General features: G+C 40.5%; 2 protein-coding genes across 2 annotated transcripts; one reads left to right on the top strand and one right to left on the bottom strand.

Moving 5' to 3' along the window:
- Positions 1 to 174: 174 nt before the first annotated feature.
- On the bottom strand, positions 175 to 14179 carry LOC307248469 (echinoderm microtubule-associated protein-like 1; the record flags this gene model as incomplete). Its single annotated transcript, XM_080024865.1, has 4 exons — positions 175 to 280; positions 1144 to 1261; positions 1840 to 2058; positions 13990 to 14179. The coding sequence occupies 4 exons, from the start codon at positions 14177 to 14179 to the stop codon at positions 175 to 177; spliced, it is 633 nt and encodes a 210-aa protein (XP_079880991.1).
- A 2900-nt stretch (positions 14180 to 17079) lies between these two features.
- Positions 17080 to 25167, top strand: rhbdd1 (rhomboid domain containing 1). Its single transcript, XM_080053736.1, has 8 exons — positions 17080 to 17353; positions 18256 to 18417; positions 19434 to 19713; positions 19996 to 20128; positions 20704 to 20792; positions 21394 to 21459; positions 22995 to 23141; positions 23895 to 25167. The coding sequence occupies exons 2-8, from the start codon at positions 18268 to 18270 to the stop codon at positions 23948 to 23950; spliced, it is 921 nt and encodes a 306-aa protein (XP_079909862.1). The 5' UTR covers positions 17080 to 17353; positions 18256 to 18267; the 3' UTR covers positions 23951 to 25167.
- The last annotated feature ends 2643 nt before the right edge of the window (positions 25168 to 27810 follow it).

Below are 27810 nucleotides of genomic sequence, written 5' to 3'. Positions count from 1 at the left end.
GATGTAGAGTAGAGTAGATGTAGAATAGAGTAGATATATGTAGAATAATACGTAGAGTAGAGTAAATATGATTCAGGCAAGTATGCTATGAGGCTAACAAAATGCAAAATAGAAGCATTGATTTTCCGATCAATACCCTGGTTAAATTAAAGGATATTGATTGGGAAGCTGCCGTTACCTCTTTCCCCCTGAGGAGCTGCTTGATGAGGTGGTTCTACTGCGGCTCTCTGCTCCCATCTCCCTCCTCACCATGGTGAGGCGCTCTGTGGACATGCTCTTCCTGAGGGACAGGAGAGAAAGTTGTGGAAGATAAATGAGTGGTTGTGTTGGAAAAGCCCTACTAACTGATTTAATTTGATTTGATTTAATTTTATTAGGATAACCCCTTGAGATGAAACCATCTCGTTTTCAAGAGGGTCCTTACAAACAAAAAATACAGTAAAACATAGTCTTAACATACAAAACTGAAAATATATATAATACAAATAACATACCACACACACACAACTGTACTGCTGCAAGTGTCAAGTGGCATGTGAAAGTCAAAAATCATTCATATCACCAGATTTTAGCTGTATCATACATCATTATATATAAATAAATACAAGTAGGGACTAGTGATGGTCACATAGCCTAGTGCATTGCAGAAATCAGTGCTCAGGACTCCATCCCTGCGTTCCAAATCGCATACTCATCCCTTTTTCTATTCTACATACTACATCTGACCATAAAAATAATCTAGTTAGGATGCAGTAGGCATACTATTGGGACATACTTTTACTTATTTATTTCATCATAACATTGCGCCTTGATTTATATCCATCTCATCCCCGTTTGTTTTCATCTGCTGCTCCGTTGAAGTGACGTCACTTACGCTGCGCACTGATTATGGGTCAGAATCGCCCATATAGGCTATAGCATGCTGTTTTCAACACTTAAAATCTCGGCCAGAATGTAGACATCCGGGTATTTCTAACCACAAGAATCGGGACATCCTAAATCTTTCTTCTACCATACTAAATATTATATAGTATGGGTATTGGAACACAGCCATGGTGTCACTATATAACCTCAGTCACTAGTGTGTGTGTGTGTGTGTGTGTGTGTGTGTGTGTGTGTGTGTGTGTGTGTGTGCGTGCAAACCTCTTAATGGACTGCAGCACCTCCTTCTTAGGAGAGGAGGGGGAGGAGAGGAGGCGTTTCTGTTGGACGTAGCCGTTACTCAGCGGTTTGGAGGGAAGAGCCTGCAGCAGCTGACGCACTGGAACCAGACAGAGGATCATTAGACACAGACAGACATAGGAATCGACAGATGTTTACAACACATTGCTGTTCTGCCCAGAGTCAAAAACTAAATGAATGATTGATAACAATGACTTTCTTAGCATTTATCTACTACAGCTGCATCCTGCATCCACACTATTTCCCTATTCATATTATACTTTAGTACTACCGTGTAAACTCAAAGCGCTTTACAGGGTTCCAGGTTCCATTCATTCACACACAGTCATACCGGTGATGGTAAACTACGATAGTAGCCACAGCTGCCCTGGGGCAGACTGACGGAAGCGTGGCTGCCATTCAGCGACAACAGCCGCTCCACCTCAAACATACAGTAGTCATACGATACACATTCACACGAGGCAAGGAGGGTGAAGTGTCATGGCCAACCATGACACAAGTGGCAGGGCGGGAATCGAACTGCCAACCCCTAGATCATTGGGCGACCCGCTTTACCACCTGAGCCACGGTCGCCACACACATTAATGTGATGATCAAACTTATTAACCAACTAGGAAATGGTGGAGGACCTTGAATCTCCCCTCACCAGTTACTCACCCTTGGTAGCAGGTGCTTGTGTGGAGGCCAGACTCTTCCTCCCAGCCTGCTGTGTGGTGGGCCCCAGACTCTGCTCCTCACAGTAGCCCAGCCGCCTTAGTGCGTCGGCCAGGGCAGACTTCAGCAGCGCGATCTCATCCTCCTGCAGCTGCAGCCGCTGCTCCAGGTGGGACACGCGGTCCTCCATGTCCATGGTGCTGCTGGCAGACACTGTGTCATCTGGAGAGGAGGGGAGGAGATTATTATTTTTTTAAAGATTATTTGTTGGCATTTTCAAGCTTTATTAGAGTACAGAGTTGAAATGGGGAGACAGAGAGAGGGGGGGATGACATGCAGTAAAGGTCCACGGGTCGGATTTGAACCCGTGACCAGGTTGGGAAAGCTAGGCTAGGCTAAAGCTATGCTTCGTCCGGATCGCGTCCGCTCGTATTATTCAGCAGCCTGAGTTTATCTCCACACACTATTGCTGTCTTCAGTAACGTGAGTGTGAGCGACTACCGCTGTGTGTGGCAGAGATGCCCTCTCAAAGGGGAGAGACTCGCCACAGTCAACCTGAGTCACACACACACAGTTTACACAAGTGAAGCTCCGGCTCATCAGTGAGCGGACTGATTTTGACAGTTGGTTTACAGTTTGGTGAACAGTCCATGAACAGTCAGAGTGATGTTGTTCGCTCATATCAGCACTCCTTCAGAACGCATAGAAGGTCTCTCGTCCAATCAAATCACTCGCTCAGAACCACTGCTGTATAATCAACATTTGAATATAGATTTTAGGGGCAGGTACATAATGCTCGAAATGCAGTTTAAAAAAAGATCACAATATTTAAAGTGCCCCCCCCCCATGTTAAGAAAAAGAGCAGCTTAAGAGGAGTGTTATGGATATATGCACTGCTACAGCTGCTGCTTTGTGAACCAGTGGTTTGGAGTTTCAGGGAGCAGACAGGAAACTTGACTGGTTTTAATAATTTAAAATGTGTGTGAGTGTGTGAGAGTGTGTGAGTGTGTGTGTGTGTGTGTGTGTGTGTGTGTGTGAGTCAGAGTGTATGAGAAGGAAAACAACACCATACAGCCCGGGGTGTGTTGTTATTTAGTATGGAAGGCCTGGGGGAGAGAGAGAGGGAACAACAAAAAAAAAAGACAAACTCGCCGACAGATAAACAAAGCTTTGTCCAATTCATTACATCATCGTGAATAATGTAAAAGGTGCCATGTGGAGTCTAACAACCTGTTGGGCTGTGGAGAAATAGTCCAGCAGATAGTGACAAAAATCGTACAAGCACTTTGCGATAAAAGCGTGAAACTTTGCACGTAGCGAGAATATGGCAATACTAATAAATGCTTTCATGAGCGGCAACCATTTTGTTTGTATAATTTGTAGAGTTTGTTTTTCGCGTCACCGTTCCTCCTGACAACTGCAGAGGGCTGTAATGTAAATGTATGAAACGTGAGAAGATGTGGATGTAAATGATGTATAGGTTTTGATATAAATTATTCATGAGGAAGAAATAGATTCAACGTGTTTTGTTTGGCCTTGGGGATTCTATTCACACTGTGTGTTGGTGAGAAACAGTAATTGGAAACATAAATAATGTCAAGTAAACTCCACAAGGTAACGTATATAGAATACTAGAATTTTGGCAGCCTTTTCTCGACCTTATAGCAGCGCTGAAGTGACCTTCATGACACCTTTTGGAGTTTAGTTTTTTTTGCTTGACATTTACCTTTCATTTAAACAATGCTTTAGAAACCTTATGAGTAGAGTACGCCATGTTAGTTCTTTGTTTTATTGTGTCTTTTGTTTGTGTGTTCACTTTTACAGTTGTGTTCATGTTCCTAAAAAAAAAAAAAATCAAAAATCAAAGATAAAGGGCCAGTTTCACAGACAGGGATTAAGCCTAGTCCTGGACTAAAATGTATGTTGAATGGAGATTGTCCATTGAAAGTACTATTTAGGCCAGAACTAGGCTTAATCCATGTCTGTGAAACCAGCCCATAGTGTTTTAAAAAACCCATCTGCATAAGAAAACAGTGTGCCAAAGTAGAGCCTCACAGGGCCAACAGCTTGGCTGCAGGCTCCCAATCACTAAAGGCTCTGACGTCGAGTGTACTGTAAAAGCTGTTGCCAAAATGAAATTCATCAGCAAAGTATATGGCCACTTGGAAAACACTCATCCATGGTCTGTTGCATTTCAAACAGCAAGATCTGATAGGAGTGAATACACTGTTGTTGATTCCAGCCCCCTCACATCCCTCTATTTGACATCACCAGAGGCCGCCAGCCTAAGATTTAATTTTTTTTAAGTTTAATTTTTTGGCATTTTCAAGCTTTATTAGATAGTACAGAGTTGAAATGGGGAGACAGAGAGAGAGAGGGGATGGTCCACGGGTCAGATTTGAACCCGCGACCACTGCAACGAAAGCAATATGGTACGCGGTCTATCCACTACACCACCGGAGCGCCCCAAACCGAACTTTATTAAAGGCAAACTGCCCAATGTGGATTATTAATCTGTGGCCCAATTTCACAGATAAAATAAAATAAAAGTTTCTGGTTGGATTGAACATCTCAACTCTCCATGCGTCCTAATGTATAAACCCTGTACACAATATAATGCAATGTGCGACAAAACAGATGTGCATTCATACTACAATAGTCAACCAAAGTTTTAGGAGAAGATATCTTCTACCTGAGCCTTCAAATCAAAACTGATGTTGTGCAGTTCAGTTATCTGTTTTAACATTCAGTTACACCTTATTGAAAGTAATTTTAAACACTATCTATCTATCTATCTATCTATCTATCTATCTATCCATCTATCTATCTATCCATCCATCTATCTATCAATAAAAACTGCCCTTGAAAGGAGATTGTACAGGTCACACTTACGACACAACATTCCCAGCATGCATCAGGCCACCGCTGTAAGCCTGTGTGTGTGTGTGTGTGTGTCCGGCCTGCAGACACAGGGGGTACTGTTACTGTAACCGTATCAGATCTCACAGTGAAATGAGACAGGAAGGGACCACAGGGAAAACAGAGTCAGATTTACATAGAGAATCCAGCTCAGAGAGGATTTGCATCAGGCAGCGAGCTCATGCATTCATTATTGATTATTTCCTTAACTTTCTGCTACTTCATCTCGGCCCCTTTTTAATCCAAACAAAACCAGTAACACACACACACACACACACACACACACACACACACACACACACACACACACACACACACACACACACACACACACACACACACACACACACACACACACACACACACACACACACACACACACACACACACACACACACACACACACACACACACACACACACACACACACACACACACACACACACACACACACACACACACACACACACACACACACACACACACACACACACACACACACACAAGCTGGTTTGTAGGTTATGCTTTGACCAGAGGTTTTCAGCAAACGAGAAAGAAGAATTTTAATTGATCTTTTAAATCGAATCTGAAGACTTTTCTGGTCCCCTTTTAACCTGTCATTTTTATTTTATTTAAAAGGTGTTATTTCCATTCATATTTTTCATTCGCTTTTCTAATGTCTATTCTATACTTGATGTATTTTAATCTTGATGTATTTCATGCCCCTGTAAAGCACTTTGAATGGCCTTGTGTCTGAATTTTGCTATAGAAATACACTTGTGGGGCGCCCTTAGCTCAGTTGGTAGGGCGTCCCCCCCCGGGCCGGGCCCAGCAGCAGACCCGGGTCCGATTCCCACCCTCGGTCGTTCTCTGCATGTCACTCCCCTCTCTGCCCCATTTCACCTCTGTCTCTTCAATCTATCAATAAAGCATGATAAATGCTAAAAAATATCTTTAAAAAAAAATGAAAAATAAACTTGCCTTGCCTTATACTGACATTTAATAATACATTTAAACCTGGTATTGTATCACAGGCACCAATGTGAGTTGGGTCTCTCTCTTTCTCCATTTTTTTTTAAACAACTGCCAGCGTCAAAAAGCCTTTTATTAATATTAATTATGTTCTTTAAGAGTCATGACCCATTTCAAAAATGAAAACTCAGACACGGTAGATTAATTATGGAAAGCTAATCTCCATTCAAGTGTTATTCAAATTGATGATGGCTGTGGTACAATGACACAATAAAGTGATGTATCACTGCCTGAAAGCTGATTTAATATACATCTCCTAGCAAAACTGTTCATAGTGCACTACTTTACATCACTCGTACTTACTGTACCTCTATGCTGCTCTTATAGTGTACTGAAAAAATACTGCAAATTTACTGTGCATGTCCTTTACTGTACACTATACTTACTTAATCTGTACGTATCTGTCTATACTACTCATACTGCACTGACTGTTCTATTGTTTACACTCTGTTATATTGCACCATACTATTCCAATTCATGTACATACTGCACCTTACTGCTCTTTTAGTTGGACACTAAACCTCATTTTGTTTTCTATGTACTTGTACACTCTGCACAGTGACAAAGTGAATCCAATCTTACACATATAGAGAAACCATCATAATCAGTCATATTCATTTATGAAAAAATCCAACTCTCAACTGTGGAAAAAGGTTGAAAATATATTCAGACGATGGATATAAAATAAGAGAGAGAGAGAGAGAGAGAGAGAGAGAGAGAGAGAGAGAAAGAGAGAGAGAGAGAGAACAGCTTGTAGGTGGGAGGAGATGGAAGGTGAAAGGAACAGAGAAAGAGATGGGAGAGTGAGAGAGAGAAGAATGATTAATGTTTAACTTCATACAGAGATTATATTCATAAACTGCTGCCGTGTACACAGAGTCAACCAAACAGAAAGTCAACAGACCCTAATAAACCTGCAAGACACGGTTTTACTTCCCCCAGAGACTGACAGAGTTCTTTCCAGTCATCCCTAAATCCTTAAACCTGCAGTGGAAAGAATTTTGGGTTTTATTTCCTAGCAGATTTTGTAGAAAATAATTATAATATCCATAAGTACATTTATGTGCATAATAGCTGATTTTATTTTTTAGAATTATTATTTTTTTCCTTAGAAAGGGTCTCATATATGTCCATATTTTTCCATACTTTGGACCAAGGCCTTGTCACCGCCATTTTGGAAGTGTCATAGTTGGAATGTCATCAGGTGCATTGTTTAAAATTTAGAATTGTTCTTGTCCTTGAAGGCCACTGTAGCTTCTGTTATTATTCAAAAGGGGTGGGGTTACCCAGGGAGTGTTGCATTCTAGAACTTTCTAGAACTTACTTGATGATGTCATATTACACACTGCACCTTTAACCTGTCACCATAGCTTTTTTTAAGATTGTTTGTTTTTCATTTAAAACATATAGTTCATCGTGTCTATCCACCATTTAAGGCAGACAGAGAATGCTCTGTTCAGAGTTAGACCGCTGGTCACTGTCGTCAGACTAAAGACTCAGCTGAGCTTTCTGCTTTAATGCCTAACGTCATGCCGTTTAAATTTAGCCATTTAGCATTCGACTTAACAACTCTTAGGGGACAGCCATGCTATGTTGTAACATTTAGTGAAGTTGTGTGTTACATTACATGCTTCTGGTATGTAATTCTATTGTATTATCACCATGGGGATATTTGTCCTGCAGCTTGGTAGCAAATAGAGCTTGCACAGATTTCAAAATAAGAGACATAAAACACATGTATTATAGTATATTTATACATATATAGCTTGTTTACTTTGAGTTTGAACATGCTAACATTTAGCATAGGCATAGACCTATTCGATTATCACTCTTTGGACTTGACTTAAGAATTTACATGAAGAGGAAGAGAGAGGGATGCAAAGCAAGAGGAGAGAGAGAGAGAAAGAGAGAGAGAGAAAGAGAGGGAGAGAGAGAGAAAGAACAAACAGAGATGGAGAGATGAGATCAGCAGAGTTAACCTTCATCTCCTCTGCTGTCATGAGAACACCTGTTAAAAAACACTGCAGAGCCGACAGCGGCTACTTTTCAAGTTGCCCTTGAATAATCAAACACACACACACACACACACACACACACACACACAACAACGTCATAACGTGCAGGGTTTCATTACTCTCCTTATAAACCAGAGGCCACATCTATTTGACATTCAGCAAGAGAGAAATGCACACACACATTTATGTTTACAAGTTCATATCTCTCTCCATCCCAGCACAAACACACACGTGCCCAGACCCACCAACACACACACACACACACACACACACACACACACACACACACACGTGCCCGCACAAACATACACACGTGCCCGCCCACACGCACACCATTGTAAAGTGATACTTATAAATCAGCTGACATGAGGCTGATACAGACACAATGCTGCTATCAGGAAACAGAGAACCGACCAAAGACAGGGAGAATGATGGTGGATAAAAGAGTGGTGTGTGTGTGTGCGGTGTGTGTGTGTGTGTGTGTGTGTGTGTGTGTGTGTGTGTGTGTGTTAGTGCGTGTGAGGTCGGCGCTGCAGGGCAATAAAACAATCAAAAGCTGCTGGAATATTGATGGTGCAGTGAAGTGATGGAGAAGGTGGAGCTCCCCTAACCTACCTGCCATGTTGCCACGCTAAGTGTCTGGTCACTCCTCCTCCTGTCAATCAACCCGCCTGTCGGTTGGTTCACAGAGCAGAAACACACACACACACACACACAGTCAGGCTTGTTCACTTGCTTTCACTCTTCCTCCCCTAGAGGCTTTCTGAACTCTGACTCCCTCCCCTTCCAGTCTGCGGCCAATGCACGATCACTCCCTCTCTCTTCTACAGACACACACACACACACACACTCTCTCTCTCTCTCTCTCTCTCTCTCACACACACACTCTCTCTCTCTCTCTCACACACACTTTCTCTCTCTCACGCACACACACACACACTTTCTCTCTCTCTCACACACACACACACATCTCCTGTCCTCGCTCCCTGGACCACTCCCTCCTCCTTCTATCGTCTCCTCCCCCTTTTTTCCCTCTCATCCTTTACTTTCATCCCTCGTTCTGTCTGGAGGGCTATGAGATGATGGAGGCAGAAGGGGTGGAGCATGGCACACACACACACACTGTACAGCCAGGCACCACCAGGAAGCGATGCTGCAAAGGCTCAATGACACACACACACACACTTGCTTGCTGGTTGTCAATCGATTTCCATGAAAAAAACATACTTACTTGTTCCCTATCCTACCACATGGCTATCACAGCCCCACACACACACACATACACACACACACACACAATGACCCAGCACACTTGACAAACATTTGCATACAAGTTAAACTGATCAACTGGTCATGTGGTCCAAAAATATACAAAACTGTCTCCAAAGGCTCTTATGTGAAATATGTGAAAGTGTCTCAGTCTGCCGATATTATATATATTTTTCGTTTTGTCAATACATCCCAATATCCCTATGATTGTATGATTGTGCCCCAGTATAATGATTTGACTGTATTGTTGCTGCTTTCTTTTGTATTTTTTTCTATTTTAATTACTATATTGCATATTTTCATGTTTCTTTCTTGGCATTCAGTCTGTGGAAAACAAAGGAAGAATTTCATTGTATGACTGAGAACATGTTTTGTATTGTGCAATGTGACAATACACACTTTGAATATTTGAATCTTGAATACAGATGTGGACCTTTGGTTATAACCTGCTCTGTCCTGACTGAGTGAGGGTTGTTTTACTGCTAATGTGGAACGGTTACAGCCACGCAGCCCCTCAAAGTCTCGGATTAACCTTTTCCCGTAAAAGCCGTGAATTTGGTCACACACTAAAAGCAAAAAGGCCCTTATTCCTTTTATAGTCTCATTCTCCTCTCTGCCTTTCATTTCTCTATTAACAATATTATGAACTTTCTAAAAGGTGTCTACAGTGCTTGTCTTGTTATATCTCTCTGTCTGTCTGTCTGTGTGTCTGTCTGTCTGCCTTTGTATCTCTCTGTCTGTCTGTCTGTGTGTGTCTGTCTGTCTGCCTTTGTATCTGTCTGTCTGTCCGTCTGACTTTGGTCACACTTAAAGCAAAAGGCTCTTCCTTGATTATAATAGTTCCTGTTGCTTTAATGCTGCACTGCTTCAGTCATTTCATCTCGATCTACAGCTGAAGGGACACAGTGTTCTCTGCACCAGTAGCATGCAACCCAAACGTTACACTTGAAATGTCATCCTGACATCATAATGCCTTGGGTTTATGAGGGTATTTTCATAGACAGACAGACAGACAGGCACAGAGCGTTAAGGAAAAAAAAGGAGTGGCCCATCCATCAATACAAATCCTCTTTGCCCAAATTAAATCTTGGATGTGAGCACCAGTGAGAGGCTTTACACACACACACACACACACACACACACACACACACACACACACACACACACACACACACACACACACACACACACACACACACACACACACACACACACACACACACACACACACACACACACACACACACACACACACACACACACACACACACACACACACACACACACACACACACACACACACACACACACACACACACACACACACACACACTGACTAAATTCAATTTGAGAGTGAAATAGAAAACTCAATGATGCAGCAGTTTCAGGGACCCAACTCCTGTACCTTTAGCGGCCCAATTTAATTGCGTCTCATGTGTTTCTGATATAAAAACTATACAATTATGCAAAGAAAATATTCAAGAAGCAATAGGCACACTTTTAATACAGGCAACAGAATAAAATTTGTGTAGAAAAAAAAATCCTGTTTGATTTAAGCTACCTGGAGTCCCAGACGGGTGGAGCTTACTTCAGCAGGCTCATTTTAGATAAGGACATTACGGTTCGGTTGGCAGCCTTACAGAAACTCAACTGACTCTGATTATATTGCCCTACATGACACAGAACATCTAAGCCCCACGCCGAGCACAATAAAGCTATGAAACGATATAAAAAGGGAGGAAATGCTGAATTTATTTGGCGCACGTTGTGAGCAGGTGGCGGAGGAGAGCATATACTAAAGTGGATCTCTAGTTACAGAGACAGAGGACAGATGGTAGAGGAAGACAGAGGGACAGATAGAAAGAAAGAAAAAGAAAAGATGGGATGGGAGACGGACAGAAGAAAAACTATTTGAGGAAGTAGTTGGTTGATTCAAGCTCGCTTGACAGATGCTGTATTGCTGGGAATAACGAGCACATCACCGAGACTCAAACTCATTAAGACATGCACAATCATCATCATCATCAACCTTTATTTAAACAGGCAAAAATTGCTAAGAAACAATGTCTTATTTAAGCAATGGCCTGGAAGAACACATACACAAACATACCCTGCGTTCCAAATCACATAATCTTTCTGTTTACTACACTACATACTGAAGTACAGAAGAGTTTTAGGGCCACATGTCGCAAAAATGTCAAGGATAAAGACGAATACTCCAAAATGTTATTGGAGTTAATGGGGCATTTATGTATTTCCAGCATACTAAACTTGACATGCATGTATTGGGAAATCCTAAATCTTTTTCTGGCGTACTAAATAAGTACACTAAGTACAATATACTGTAATACTGTTTTTTTAATTCAAAGTTTGACACTTTGATTTAAAAAATAATACAGCAGAAAGGCAGACAAAACAGCATGTTGCACTTGGACAACATAGTAGAACCAGCCAGGTTAAGCAGCCGACCCCTCTCTACAGGACCAGCTGTCACTACCCAAGCTCTTACTGGTCACCTACAGCTGACTGTAACGGTTCACACAAGTCACGGTTCGGTACTTATAAAAAGAAAACTACGTGCAGCATTAACTGCAATTGCAGCCTATAGGTATTTTTCAGTATAGAAAAGAAAATACTGCTGCAAACAACCAAGGTCTCCAATAAATAAAATAATTCTCAAATAGCGCAGTCAAAACAAGCCTGTACATTCGGCATATCTACGTCATTATCACGTTTTGCGGTACGGTGCAGGTAGGTTCGGTATGAATACGAATATGTGTATTTGTTACACACCTACAGCTGACGTCATTCACTTTCATTTGTTTTTTATTATGTTGGCTTCTCCTACCACCTGTACAAAACACCTGTTTGAGGCACAGTGGGCAGAAACCTGATCGTTTGTCTTACATTTAAAAACTGAAATATTTATGACCCAAACTTTGGCACACAACACACACCAAATGGCACGTGTTCCTGTACATATTGGACGACTAAACATAACAGCTACCATCAGACAGACGCCCATGACCCCTTGCTGTCCCTGCACCTGCCGCTCAATATGTCTGTCTGTGAAGTTAAAGGAATACTTCACCCATATGGAACCGGCGTTCTATCATTATAAAATCGCTATTATAATATTTTAATTCGGTTTTTCTCATCTCAGTCTTTCCTCAGTCTTCCCTTGGCCCAGCTGTCCTGTTAATCCTAACCCTACATTTTGACAAGTGTGATGTCACACTAGTAAAATGTAGGGTTAGACAGTGAGACCATAAAACACTCTTTCTGCCTTTTCTCAGGCTAGGATGAACCGATTTCAAAAAATGTTGCACATTTATACTACATGGGATCTCAGAGTTCAATACACCTTCATATTTCCACCGGTGAAGTAGGTCTTTAAGTATACTGCAATGACGGTGTGTGAACCTACAGACAGTTTAGTTGGTTCACATGCATTAAACTGAGCAATTTAATCTACCATGTATGTGTCACCATAGATATGATCTTACAGCAGCCAGCTTGGGATTTGCATTATATTTGTACAAGGAGGATATGAAAGATATAGAGGTCTTAGTCTGCAGGAGGGAGCAGAGCATTGAATGTGCAAATTCAGGAGATGGTTTCATAAGTTAACGCTGCCTGGTGGCAATACTGCAATACAACCATAACAAGGTTCCCATGTATGGTATCAGTGTTACAGCCGATGATGTGGATGTGGACCTGGAACTTCAAAATATCACTGACTCAGACACCTGGTACTAATAATAATAATAAATACTAATACTAATAATAATAATAATAGATTGGATTCATATAGCCCTTTTCTAGGCACTCAAAGCGCTTTACAGGGTTCCAGGTTCCATTAATTCGCACAGTCATACCAGTGGCGGAAGCGTGGCTGCCATTCAGCGCCTACGGCCCCTCCGACAACCTCAAACATACAGCAGTCATACACATACAAGTGTCTTGCCCAAGGACACAACAACCATGACACAAGTCATACTACTAGATTATTAAAAAAGGTAGATATCATAACCAGAACAAAATAACCAGAAACACTACTGTTAAATCATAAGGCAGGATGAGCCTGTGATAACATGGATGAGATGGATAGACAGCCACAAGAGGAACTATAAAATATATATTTTTTTTTAATTCCATCTGCACTGGAGAAAATTGATCAACACTGAATACAATAAATGAGACATATCCAAACAAACAGCAGACTGTCTGGCAGCCTAACTCTCAAACCATAACACTGTAACCAAAAACACCATAACACCAAAAACACTACCGCCAGAACATAAGAAAGGACATTTCTGCGATAGCATCAGTGTAATGGTTGGAAAATGCCAGAGGAACTATATACAGTATAATATAACAATTGTTTAAAAAAATATATAATAATAATTTAAAATAAATTTGAATACTGAAAATCCTTTTTTCCTTCTGCACATACAAACACGGAATAAATTATATTCACAATGTATCTGAAATAACAGTAGACTGGAAAGAGATATCATTCTGTTAAATTTAAAAATAATAAACCGTGTCAAAATAAAATTCTAAAATATGTTGATATTTGTAAAATTAAAAGCCTGCCATTCCACCACATAGGCCGATCTATAGAAATAAAGGCAAAGCAATAACAATAGCCCACATTTAAGCTAATTAGCTATATGAATCGGCTTTGTAACGTATTCAATCAGGCTAATAGCCCAATCCAATTAGGAACCAACCATTTTCGGTGCAGAGGCAGCTGGGAAATGTAATTTTATTTTTTTCACCACCGTATGAAAACATCTTTGGGTGAATGTATGCACATTATTCCATTTCATATTTCAATTGATGCGGTTTCGATCCGAGGTGAATTCACGCTCTGTGTATTGTGTATTGAAATGAGCTGCGGCGGCGGGCTCACCGTTGTTGCAGTACTGTAGCAGCAGGTTGGTGCTGTCATACAGGCTGCCACACGAAGCGAACCTCTCAGTCATCCTTTCCTCTCTCCTTCCAGTTCTCCCCCGGGTGGCTCGCTGCCTTTGTCCGGCTTTCACGTCCTTTCTGCGGCTGTGCTTCACGCCGTCTCCTCGCTCTGCCGCCGCCACATTCATGAACAGACCGACACACACACAGCCACAGACACCTTTACCTGCTGCTACCCCGGCTCCCCCCTCCACTCAACCGTTCCAGCCTTAGTCAAGCTGCACACTGCATAGCACACTACCACTGTATTTTCTCGCTTTCAAATTAAAAGTCACATCGACTACTGAAGAGATTATTATATTATCCTATTTGGAGAGTCTAAGTCTTTGCGTGTGTTTTCAAATATGATTTTACCAATGCAATGTTCCAATTACATATGTCAAACCAAATACCAAGCCTATACCCTGCTATTAACAAACTGTAAACAGGATAGTGTCACAAATTAGAATTGTCATGAGCCTGTTCCTTAGGCCTATCCGCTCTTCCACTGATATGTAGGCCCTACCCTACCAAACTAATTGAATTACATTCTTTCATTTATATTTTTACTTGCATGCAGGTTACGAAAAAGTCAATGTTGTTAAATCATTTAAAAAGCCCAGAACAGCTAGGCATACACTATGCTTTTATTTTGTTGAGAAAACCGTCGGCTTTTCCGGTAACAATCTAGTTTTACTTTCGCGTGCTTGACTAAACATCCTTCAGCTGTTACTATAGCAACAGCCTCTCCACCGGCTCCGGTTCACGATCATTGGCGGTGGAGGAGAGACGGAGGTGAACGTGACTGCAGTTTTTTCATATGATTTCAACCGGAAATGTTGAAATCGGCTGTAAACCTAAACACGCCTCTCTTTGGAACTAAAGTTTCTAACAGGCCTAACTTATCTTTCGAGCACGTAGGCTACAAAGTGTGTCTACATTTTGTTTTTTTATTTAGGGCCTATTCATCTATTATCCTACTGTTTTTTTTAATGTAGGCTATTGCTTGCATGCTCGAATTAAAGACAATCAATCAATCAATCAATCAATTAAAAAAAAAAAATGTTGGCTTAAATAAAGATAGAAATGTGATGCCAGTGTCGAAGCTGTGTCGGTGAATAATTTATTGGGATAAGCAAACTAGGCCTATACACCTGTCACACGTGCTCCTAATTGTGACCACCTCCATCCCAGCCACCACCTGCTCAGCCTACTGCCCTCTAGGAGGCAAGGCAAGGCAAGGCAAGTTTATTTATATAGCACAATTCAGACACAAGGCCACTCAAAGTGCTTTACAGGGGCAAGATTAGAATACATAAAACACATTATAAAACATTTAAAACACATTATAAAACATTTAAGGAGCCTGAAGAGACTGTCTGTCTGTCTGTCTGTCTGTCTGTCTGTCTGTCTGTCTGTCTGTCTGTCTGTCTCTGGTAGGAGGTACAGGAGCCTGAAGAGCAGAACCAACAGACTGGCAAACAGCTTCTTTCCTTGGGCAATCAGGACACTCAACTCTCATAAAACATAAAACATTAAACAGACAATGAGGGTCACCCCTCAATTGGTCTCTCGAGGATAAATAAAAGTTAAATGAAAATGAAAATGAAATATAGGCTACCTCACTTTCCACAAGTGCAATATGCTTTCTGCCTTTTAGATTTATTTATTTATTATGACATTGCCTGTCCTTGTCTTGTTTCTTTTGTTGTTTCTGTGTCTTGTTTTTATACTGTTTTTAACTTAAATTGCTTGTCTGTTTTTCCTGTGTGTGTAATGCACTTCCAGTTGGCAATCCCAATTTCGTTGTATAGGTGACTGTACAATGACAATACAGACTATCTTATCTTATCTAATTGATTCCAAAGACTATTTATGCAAGCGTGAGGTTTACCACCCTCCACTGTGGAAAACAGGAAAACACTTAGGCTATGTTTAAAGGGACACTGTGTAATATGACATCATCAAGAAAGTTCTAGAAAGTTCTAGAATGCAACGCTCCCTGGGTAACCCCACCCCTTTCGAATAATAACAGAAGCTACAGTGGCCTTCAAGGACAAGAACAATTCTACATTCTAAACAATGCACCTGATGACATTCCAAAAACATGGATTCCTCCATACGACTTTCCCACTCAATGGACAAAATGTAAAATTAATATTTGTAATTCTCCGCTCAGGAGGATAATTCAGATTATTGGCAGAAGGAATTTTACACCAATGAGGACATATTTATGAATGAGGATATTGATTTTAGCTGATAAATTACTTAAAATGTTACACAGTGCCCCTTTAAAGGCCTATAGGCTACCTGTTGAAATACTTTATTTTCTACCAAGAGCCTGCTTTTGTCGTTGAACAGCACAGTTAATTGCAGAGAAGAGCTGAATGGATTGCAACAGTCTATAAAAAATATAGGCTACAACTATCTATGGCTAACCATTACCCTTTAAACCTGCAGTGTGTAGAATTTTGGGTTTTATTTCCTAGCAGATTTTGTAGAAAGTAATTATAATATCCATAAGTACATTTAATTTAGTGCATAATAGCTGAATTTTTTTTTTTAATTATTATTTCTTTCCTTAGAAAGGGTCTCATATATGTCTATATTTCTGCATATTTTGGACCAAGGCCTAGTGCCGCCATCTTGAAAGTGTCATAGTTGGAATATCATCAGGTGCATTGTTTAACATTTTGAATTGTTCTTGTCCTTGAAGGCCACTGTAGCTTCTGTTATTATTCGAAAGGGTTGGGGTTATCCAGGGAGTGTTGCATTCTAGAACTTTGTAGAACTTTCTTGATGATGTCATATTACACACTGCACCTTTAATACTTTTTACTCTTATCATTTCAACTTTTTTTTTAAATGATCTAATAACTTCGACTTTTTACCTCATTTATAACTTACCATGGGGATATTTTTATTCACATGGCAAAGTTTTTTCTTTCACTATTGTTCCATAGACCCGTACTGCGCATGCGCCTCTTACGCAGCTTTGTTTATGTCACGTGACAGCTGACGCAGCTCCACCAACTGTTGCAGAGCAGTGACTAGTAACCTCTTATCATAGGTCCACGCTAGTAACAGTAAAACAAAATGATGAAATGTTTTGAAACACACTCTGCTGACGTGTGACTAAAATGTACAAAAGGAAGGATTGGACTTTCTCTGTGAGCGTTTAAACATTTGAAGCGGGCTCAATGAACTAACGACGTTTAAAATCACCAAACTACTGCTGCTATCGTTAGCATTAGCATTAGCCACAGCAGCATCACAGGAGGAGGAAGTGAACTGAAAGTTTTCTCGACAGCCGACTGAACTCAGTAAGTTAAAGTTATGGTTCGCAGACGGGTCTGTTGGGGGAATAATACTCTTAGTTTACGGCTGGTTTAGACTGTATGTCGGTGTCCTAACTCATACAAACTTGAGTCAAGTCTTTGTAGAGCCTGTGTAAAACTGTTGCATCAGCTTGTGCATTTATAGTGTAGCTACAACTCAAATTTCATTATAGAGTGAACCAGATAGATAGATAGATAGATGGGTGGGTAGTTCCTTTAATAATACCAAACTTTAATAAGTTTCAAGACAGACATATCACACACATGTCCTCTGATAGCTTACATAATTAAAACGATCTAACACAATAAATACAATAAAGAAATACTAAAAAAGTTATTTTTGTGCATTGTGAAACCTTATAGCAGCTGGTATACAAGACATCCAGTACCTCTCAGTGTTGTCTCTGACTGAAGGTGCTGCTCTTGATCAGCTTCAGGGCGTGGAGTGGGTGAGTGGGGCATGGACATGGAGTGGGGTTGGTCATTATTGGAGCCAGTTTGTTCAGAGCTCTGGCCTCTGCCACCTGCTTCACAATACAATATTATTCAGTCAATGGCCCTGCCTGGTTTTAGCTCTGTCAGGTTCTCATCCACCCTCTGGAGACATTGGAGGGCATCTTTGTATACTGCAAGTGTTGTATGCTGATCTCTTATTTTATTTATGTTTTTTAATCTGCATGCATTGGTGTGCTTTTTGTTGTTATTTATGTATTGAGTCTATTTTTTATACATTGTACTATGGATCTTCATGTGTCCTGAATAAAATCATATATATATATATATACAATACACTCAGAGAGCACAAATGCCTCACCACCCTTGCCCTATTCTATTCTACATGTACTGGTAAAGGATAGATAACTGAAACATGTTGTGTATCTGTCCAGGCTGTTTAGAGGATGAGGAGACAGAGAGGGTCCCATATGGGGTTGCTGCTCCTGGCGTCTCAGCTGTTCCAGGTCGGGGTGGACAACATTCCCCCTGTTACCCTGGCTGTCCTGGGACTCAACGTATACCTCTTCATGTTTCCTGCTGCTCCACTGATGAAGGTAATGCACTTGTATAGCAATAGTCATGTTTTTTTTGAAAAGTTAAAATTATTACAAAAATAGAAAAACACAGTAGTAAGTTGTACACAATGCAGTAGGGCTGACATGATTATTGTTTTTTCATCAGTAAATAAATACTAACTGATACTATGACAGTTCAAAATAAAATGTTTATTTTTGTATTGCACCCATAAAGTAAATTGTATTTATTTAGACACATGTATACAGCTTATTACAAACATAGTAAAAATACATAAAGTCAGTTGTACCCAATGCAGTAGGGCTGTGCAATGAGTTTTTGATGTAATACTGGCCCAGTTAAAGGACATTCATTTACAACTATTTTGATAATCACGTAAAGCAAACTAAAGTGCCAAATTAGCTGCACTAGTTAAGATATTAACTTATCTAATTAGAAAATTTCACATTTTTTATTTATTTATTGTCCCATGTCTGCACTATCTTTCAGGAATGACACTGTATGACATTAGTACTAAGCTTTCCAAGTCCTTGTGCCTCTGTATTAGTTCACTTACTTGCCAAAGGTATTCTAAAGATCCAACCGGCTAGTTTTGAATAAACGGCTGGTTTTTGACAAGTGTACGTGCCATTTCCATGGTGTAAGTAAGCTCCGTGTGGTCTGACTCCCGGGTGACTTGGTTGACGCGCTGGGTCTCAATGTTTGTAGTTGTGTGAAGTAATGACTGATCCGTGTCCTGTTTGCAACCCGTTTATTGTTTACCATGACAACAATGATAGGTGAATACATCCAGACAGGTCCTCATTGACACTAACAACGATTGTTTAGCCTACAATTGATTGAGAGATATGTTTCGAGCGGTCAAAAACCGTATGTCCTTCCGGGGTCAAACAACAACAAATGAAGTGATACACCTTTTATAGCTGTGCCCCAGGCAATAGGGCAGTGGAGGGTGGACAACACATGACATGACAACATATAGATACCAAAAAATGGCTCTTACAACTAATCTACATATTATTTCTCCCACCCTTAGGCCTGTGTGAGTGTCCAGCAGGCTTACTGGTACAGTGACTGGCGGCGCCTCCTTCTGTCCCCGTTTCACCATGCGGACGATTGGCATCTCTACTTCAACATGACGTCGTTCCTGTGGAAAGGCATCAGGCTGGAGCGCCGGCTGGGAGGGGCCTGGTTCGTCTACCTGCTGTCCGTCTTCTCTGCCCTCACCGGATTGGTCTATCTGGGGCTGGAGGCGGGACTAACAGCGATCACCGATGACCAGTCCTACAGCATGGCCTGTGCTGTCGGCTTCTCAGGTACAGAGTGATATATGGAACTCCCAAATTATGTTATGTTTATTAGTAGACAATATTAACTCTACTAGGACTAGGGTAGCAGAAAAATAGGACCTGTGCAAAGTCATTTATGATAATCACTACATGAACATAGCATTGTTTTCACTGATGGTCTCATTTGTCATTTATGATCTTCAGAGGAAAATGTTGACTTTGTCAGCTACTAATTGGTGGTTTAAACTCTAGTCCAACCATTAACCATATTAATTATGAACCTTATTGACCATATGCCTGTGTTTGTAGGTGTGCTGTTTGCCCTGAAGGTGGTGAATAACCACTACCACCCTGGAGATGTGACCTATGTGATGGGTTTCCCTGTGGCTAACCGCTATGCTAGCTGGGTGGAGCTAGTGCTGATCCACGTGACATCACCAGGGTGAGTAACCAATCAGAAATCTGCAATAAAATATTCAGGATCCACTAGCTGTATAAACTGTTGAGACTGAAGTGTGAACCTTTGTGATGCATGTGGCAGGGTTTTTTGTTTAGTTTTTTTTCTCGGTGCAATGAATGGGAAGTGTCCACCAGATGGCAGCATTGAGTTAAACCTGCAGTGTGTAGAATTGTGGGTTTTATTTCCTAGCAGATTTTGTAGAAAGTAATTATAATATCCATAAGTACATTTAATTTAGTGCATAATAGCTGAAAAAAAAAATTTGAATTATTTTTTTTCCCTTAGAAAGGGTCTCATATATGTCCATATTTCTGCATATTTTGGACCAAGGCCTAGTGCCGCCATCTTGAAAGTGTCATAGTTGGAATGTTATCAGGTGCATTGTTTAACATTTAAAATTGTTCTTGTCCTTGAAGGCCACTGTAGCTTCTGTTATTATTCAAAAGGTTTGGGGTTACCCAGGGAGTGTTGCATTCTAGAACTTTGTAGAACTTTCTTGATGATGTCATATTACACACTGCACCTTTAATAATGTTGCTGTGTTGTCTCCTCATTAGGACCTCGTTCGTTGGCCACCTGGCAGGCATCCTGGTGGGTCTGCTCTACACTAGTGGACCACTGAAGGCCGTCATGAAGAAATGTGCAGGTATGACTTAATGTGTGTGTCGCTGTATTTGAAGGAGTTGTTCATACTTTTGTCACACCCGTCTTACCTTATGCCATTTGGAAGTGAGTCTTCCACTTATGCTGAAGACTCACTTTTGTTGCATTGGCCTTTAACACAAGTTGAGACTTCGACACTCCTCCCTTTTTTTCTCATGTATCTTATATGTTGTTTTGTATTGTATCTTGTTCAGCACTTTGATCAACTGATGGTGTTTTTAAATGTGCTATAGAAATGACTTTGACTTTGACTGTATAACTCTTAAAGTATAACAAATAAAGTTTTTAAATTGTTCTTGAATCCCTAAAAAAAGTCATATTTTTTTTTTATGATTTTTTTTGTTATATAGAGTTGGGTTAGGTCATGTAGTGCTCTTATGGCACCTCTTATTCTCTGTAACTAACTATCTATGCAGATTTTTGTGTGTGTGTGTGTGTGTGTGTGTGTGTGTGTGTGTGTGTGTGTCACCATTTCTTACACTGGAGACAGGTCAGAGAGTATTAATCCATATACAAATATACACCCACAATATATATCAATACTTTTTCCACTGAATTAATCTCTTGGTTAATATTTGCACCAGGTATTGTGACGTCGAACGGATATAACTCCGGGCCCAGCGCATACTACAACAACTCAGGCTCCTCAGGTAACAAAGCGTTCAAGGGAAGTTAATACGTTTGTTACTAGAATTATTTACTCAAGTGTTTGAATAAAATGATTTGAGTCAGGCTTCTTCAAAAGCAGGTGAAGTTTACTTGCAAACAGCATACAAGGGAATCAATCAATGCATCACAAGTCTTACATTTCAGGCATAGATGGATTGAGACAAAGATTGAACAGAAATAGCAGAGGTTATATGGTCCAAAAAATTGTGTAGGCGTATACACTCGGTTTGTGTGTCCAGCCCTTGTTTTGCTGGCGAAAGCAGAGAGATATTCCCAGAAAATCATCTCAGCTGGTGTTATTCTTCATACAATGTCTGATAACAGAATATGGGAGTCATTTCTCCTCAACCACTGTGCACATGAATGCGTCATACCTCTGTATGTGCCAAAATCTTATTAGGCAGTTTTCTTCTTCAAGGCTAAACAACAGTTGTAGCAAAAACACTTTGGAGTTCTTTAAGTTTACTGGGACAAAGTTCAACAGGCAGAAAGCATGTATTGTGCATTCAAATATTATACAATCATAAGGCAAATTAAATTCTGTTAACAAAGTTGTTTATCTGAAGCACAGGACCTTGATCATATGGCATATTAGTTTTGTAGGAGCCATATTCATTTATTCTGTTATATTCATGTTTTGTGCTTCGTAACATTAGGGGGTTGTATTGGGTGTGGCTGAGGTTACGTGGGTCAGCCCAAGTAGGTAATTTAACCCAAGGAAAAACAGGGAAACAGGTGTTGTTGATGGGGAAGCAAACAGTTTTTCGAATGTGCCCTTTGTGTGATCAGCAATTCAGTTTGTTATTTTTGTTACTAAGTGAATTATTAGTTAACGTATATTGCCGGTGAATGGATTTATAAAAGGTGATTAAACGTGCCGTATTATTGTCAAACTTTACTCCCGTTTGTTATTTACTGAGCGCACTGGGTGCACGTCGTAACAATCCATATTAACAACCCGTAGTGGCTTCGAACAGGGCTTAGCCGCTACAAGTTTAATAACTCTGTCGATATTGTGATGATATCAGCGCAATGTACAGTCTTTGAACTAAAGATAGAGATCTCTTGAACATGTTTTGCAAAGTTTGCAGTCTCAATTCTTTTTCAAGAGATACCTCTTACATTGTCGAACCCCATCTGATTCTTTAGTGTCCTCTTGTAACTTGTATCCTGATATTGTAATGTGTTCTTATTGCCAAGAACTCCCAATAAAATACCAACACCTAGAGCGTGGTTAGAGCATCCCCTTAGAGACTCAGTCCTCTTCACAGCAGACTCGGGTTCAAATCCGACCCGTGGTCAGTTCTCTGCATGTCATTCCCCTCTTTGCCTCATTTCATCTCTGTCCCTCTAAATCTGTCTAATAAAGAAAAAAAGCCCAAAAAATTATCTTTAAAAAAAAACAGCAATTAAACTGATCCTGGCCTGTCTATCTAAAGTCTGATCTGGAGTATTTCTCACATGCATGGTTATTATTATATTGTGTGTGTTTTTATATGAATGTGTGTGTTTGCAGGCTACAGTGGCACTGGTGGAGGATACTCGGGATACCAACCGAATGCAACGAATTATGCGAGAAATAATCCTCCTCCACCTTATTCCCGTGGACTGACGGAGGAAGAGCAGCTAGGGGAAGCCATCAGAAACAGTCTGAATGACAGAGGTGAGGGGGAGAGGGAGAGTGTATCTTAGCCTATATGTTGTTTTGTATTGTATTATGTACAGCACTTTGAATCAGAATTAGAACCAGAATCCTTTATTGTCTTTGTATGGTGTACAACAGAATTGTAGCAGCATCAAAGTATACACACAAACACACAATATATAAATAGTAAAAAACATGGGCACGAGTGATGTTGTTTTTAGATGTGGGGCGACTGTGGCTCAGTTGGTAGAGCGGGTCGGCCGATGATCAAAGGGTTGGAGGTTCGATCCCCGCCCTGCCACCTGTGTCATAGTTGTTGTGTCCTTGGGCAAGACACTTAACCCACCTTGCCTCGTGTGAATGTCGATAGTTAGCCTACTATCGGTGTATGAATGTGTGTGTGAATGGTAACGTGGGAATGGGAACAGGTCTCCCTTGTAAAAGAGTCTTCGGTCTCAATGGGATTTACCTGTATAAATAAAGGTTTAAAAAAAAAAAAAAAAGTGCTATAGAAACAAATTTGACTTTGACTTTTGTATTTTAAAAGATCATTTTAAATTGAAAAGTCCCTAAGATTTAAGATATAAGATTCATCGAACATTTAAAATGTATACATCTCGGGGTGCTCCAGTGAAGTAGTGGATAGAGCGCGTAGCATATCGGCTCTGGACCCTGTTACAGTGGTCGCTGTACTATCTAATACAACTTGAAAATGACAAAAAAATTATCTTTAAAAAATTATAAATCTTGGGTTTCTTTTCCACCTATCAGAGCAGGCGAGAGCTGAGGAGGTCCGGTTGAGGAGACTGAGGCGGTTTGACAGCTGAGCGGCTGCGGTGGACGGAGATGGACTGAGGTGACAATTGATGTGACGATTCAGAAGATGGTTTTCACTCCTGAAGTCTGGTGCAAAAAAAAAATGCTCCCACTGGCTCCCAGAATGAGAAGGTCCAACCACACAATATGATGCATTTAAAATCTATTTACCTGTGTGGGCCTTTGCTTTAAGGTGCTCCTCTGTTTCCAAAGAGTTGATGTTAAGACATGGAGAACTACTATGCTGTGTAAGTGCAGGATCATAGGCTGATGAGCAGGTTGGGTTTGGGTTTGTCTGTTGACTGTTAACTTGTATTAGCTTTGGATTGGGAAATCCAAAGTATAAAGTAAATATTTACTATATCACCAGTATAAGGTGTGTAACAGTTATTAATCATCATACCAAATGTTCTTTAAAACCCCAGTTTAAATTTAGAAAAATGTGAATTCTATTTGTGAAAACAGACACAAATTCACTTATATTCCTCCATTCAAACCACATTATACCAGATTTATATCTAAATATGATATTTAGACTTTAAACAATTCACTTCCAGATTTGCTAAACCTTTATTTGCTTTTGCAAAACTGGAAAAAAAATGGCATGCTCACCACTTTTTCCCCCATTAAGACCATGAAAGATCCTCAGACTTATAGCGTGTCAATCTTGTATACATGTGTGGTCTCTTAATGTTAGTGGTCTGGGTAAAGGAAATGCTGGGAAATCAAGGTTATCCACATTTAAAAATAGTTTTTTTTCTATTGAAAACTGAATCCAAATGAAAGGGAAGCTAACCAAATGGATAAGAGTCAACATGTCTATATGTTATTACTGCTATTAAGCTACGAAAGGCAATATTACGAAACTCCTTTTTGATCTCTTTCCTAAGATGCTACATCAGAACCATCCAGCATTGTAACTGTAGGTTCAACTGATAGACAATATGATGCTTTTGAACTTGAGGAAAGTGGTGGCTCTCTCCACGCTGTTTACAATGTTAAGACTTATTCCTTATATCCTTTCAAATAAACTTTCATAGCTAACCAAAACGCCCAAACACAATGCACAATTTATAGTGCCACATACTCCTACATAACCATTGGCCTATAACTATAATAGGTGCTGAAGCTGTCTTGATGTAAATAAAAAGGTGTGGTTCATATGGTTTCATGAAGACCCAGTGTACATGTGTAATGATAAATCTGTAATAAATGTTATTTTCTTACTCAAAAATGACTTCTCATGTAGCTGTTATTGAGTTGGTGCAATCCCCCCCCCCTTTACAGCATTAACAGTATTAAAGGTGGAGTCGGCGATTCTGGAGACCGCTTGGTGTCAAAATCAGTAATTATCTCCGAGACTGTATCTCCGTACTGTGTGTGTTCTGAAGGAAAAATCTGGTGTTAATAAATACACAACCTAGGCTCTGTAAACTGGTATGTTAAACAAAGAGTATGTACAAAACCACATCTAGCAACATACCACTTTACAGTGCCAGGGCCAGTGTCTTAAAACTTGATATTTTTGCACCGCACACATAATATGTACAGGTAGCATATAATGAGGATATATTTACTGATTTGTAAAAAAAAAAAAAAAAAAAAGTGATTTGTTCTCCAGAGTTGCTGATTGCACCTTTAGGAGTCTTCTTTTTAATCAGCTTTAACACTATACAACTCAACTTTCTGACAAATCTTGGGCACTCCGGTGGCGTAGTGGATAGAACACGTACCATAACGGCTCTCTCTATCTCCCCATTTCAACTCTGTACTATCCAATAAAGCTTGAAAATGCCAACAAAAAAAAAAAGATCTTTCTCGTCGTGAGAGTGACACTGGCTGTGAGCAAAGTTACAAAATCAACGTTATAGAAGTACATGGCGGTCTGTGATTTCCCCTAAAGCCCCGAGGCATGAGGGTAAAGTAGGACGGCTTAAATCAGAGCCAAAGGAACCCAGAAGGAGCCATCACCCCTACACGGCTCTAAAACCCCAACGCTGCATTAGATATACGACGTCCCAGGCGCTGTAGACGTGACAACTCAATTATACAGATTCAGAGTCACAGGAGGTGGATGTAGAAGTGTTGCGACATCAGATGGGTGTGACCGTTTGTGTAGTTTGGTTGTGGATTTCATTTTCCTTTATTTATTCTCGAAAGATCAATTGGGGTGTGACCCTCTTTTACAATGACGTCGAGACAGATACACAATATACAATGAGAATACACAACAAGCTTACAAAGAGACAACAGCAATTAAAACATTCAGATCAATTGAATAAAACAGAACAATAGCCCAATTAAAACAGTTACAAGTGGAGTGGGGCTGATTCAAAATAATAACTTTAAATTGGTTAACAGTTATGAGTGTATTTATTTTAATTTGATGTTGTAGGCTGTTCCAGGAGTCAGGGGCACTGTGGCTAAAAGCAGTTTTACCAAGGTCAGATGCTGCAGAGGGGAGCGCAGGACCCTTGTAGAGAGTGAAGAGCAATTAAAATATTAAAAGACACCGTGATGGCTCTATTTCAGACAGGGGCATCTAGTCAAGTTACTTTATTAGTCAATTCAATTACATTGAAATTTGTCTTTCAGCATATCCCCTCTCAAGTTACCACACTTCAGAGGGGGTCCGACGCGTCCCTAGAGCCATTTTGTGGTTAAGTGTCTTGCTCAAGGACACAATGATGGTGGGCACCGTAGAAGTAATACCAGCCACTGCTATGTGCCCGGGATCGAACCAGCGATTTCATGGTTACTGGTCAGCCACCTTTCCTGTAGGCCATCCTACCACTGTAAACTTGGTTGTTCGTGACATGAAATAACCCTCAGCTGTGTGACTAAGCCTATCAGAGACGTGCCACCCCCACTGCCTACCCAGTCGGAGCCCTCACCCTCCACTCAATCCTACGTGACGGTCGATTTGTCTTAGCTGAGATCACAATAGACCCATGCATACATGTACCATCACACAATGGAACAAGATTTTGGTTAAAAGACGGGATGGCAGTTTTTTTTTTTTCTCTCTTTTTGTCTCTCTATCTTTCTTTCTTTCTCTCTCTCTGTCTCTCTGTCTCTCTCTCTGTCCCTATCCCCCCTCTCTCTTTCTCCCCCCTTAGTGCAGTGATTAACTTCATCACACTCCAAATCCTGCTCAGCCACTACCTAAAGTCTTGTGTAGAATTGGTTATTATCTCATGCAGAGGTTTTTAAGCCCAGGGCTCATTTTTCGAACAGTTTTATCACTGGTGAGCCAGAGTTACATGCTGGCGTTGATGACTAAAAGAAAAAAAACTTGCCCCACTATTTATAGGATAATCTTATGAAATCCCCCACCCCCCCATCACTTCCAGCCATATTCCAACCTATACCCTTCCCCTCCCACTTATAATTATCCTGCTGACTTTGTTCTCTGTGTGTGTGTGTGTGTGTGTGTGTGTGTGTGTGTGTGTGTGTGTGTGTGTGTGTGTGTGTGTGTGTGTGTGTGTGTGTGTCCCATAGTGTAACTTAATGGAACTTCCTGTTTAACCATCAAAGGCCACGCTGGTGTCTGCAGGCCTTCTCCTTGATTACATATCTGCTGCTCTAATCTAGTCTTGAGATACGGTCCAATCAGGCAAAATACATGTGAAGACAGAGAAATGTAAAAGTGGTGTTTGTCTGTTTTATTTTGAACATGTTAAAAATATAAAACACTAGAGCGATGATGAAAGGAACACAAAACAAATTGAAATGATAGTGAACGTATTTAACACAACCTCAGTATCAACACAAAAAGTAGGTTTGGGGAAAAAAAGGGGAATTGATGCCATGTTTCCAAAGATAATTGAAGTTAACATAAACACTGACAGAGACATTAAATTGCATCCCC

This window comes from Ammodytes marinus (assembly GCF_949987685.1).
Source record: "Ammodytes marinus genome assembly, chromosome: 3".
NCBI lineage: Eukaryota > Metazoa > Chordata > Actinopteri > Uranoscopiformes > Ammodytidae > Ammodytes > Ammodytes marinus.
The sequence above is the reverse complement of the archived record's forward strand: the minus strand, read 5'-3'. Positions and strand labels throughout refer to the sequence as shown.

Bases quoted from the DNA above. Each gene is read 5' to 3' on its own strand.
- rhbdd1 (XM_080053736.1), top strand. From the start codon at position 18,268: ATGAGGAGACAGAGAGGGTCCCATATGGGGTTGCTGCTCCTGGCGTCT. The intron at 18,418-19,433 runs GTAATGCACTTG...TCCCACCCTTAG, and splicing joins CTGCTGCTCCACTGATGAAG to GCCTGTGTGAGTGTCCAGCA. The intron at 23,142-23,894 runs GTGAGGGGGAGA...TCCACCTATCAG, and splicing joins AAACAGTCTGAATGACAGAG to AGCAGGCGAGAGCTGAGGAG.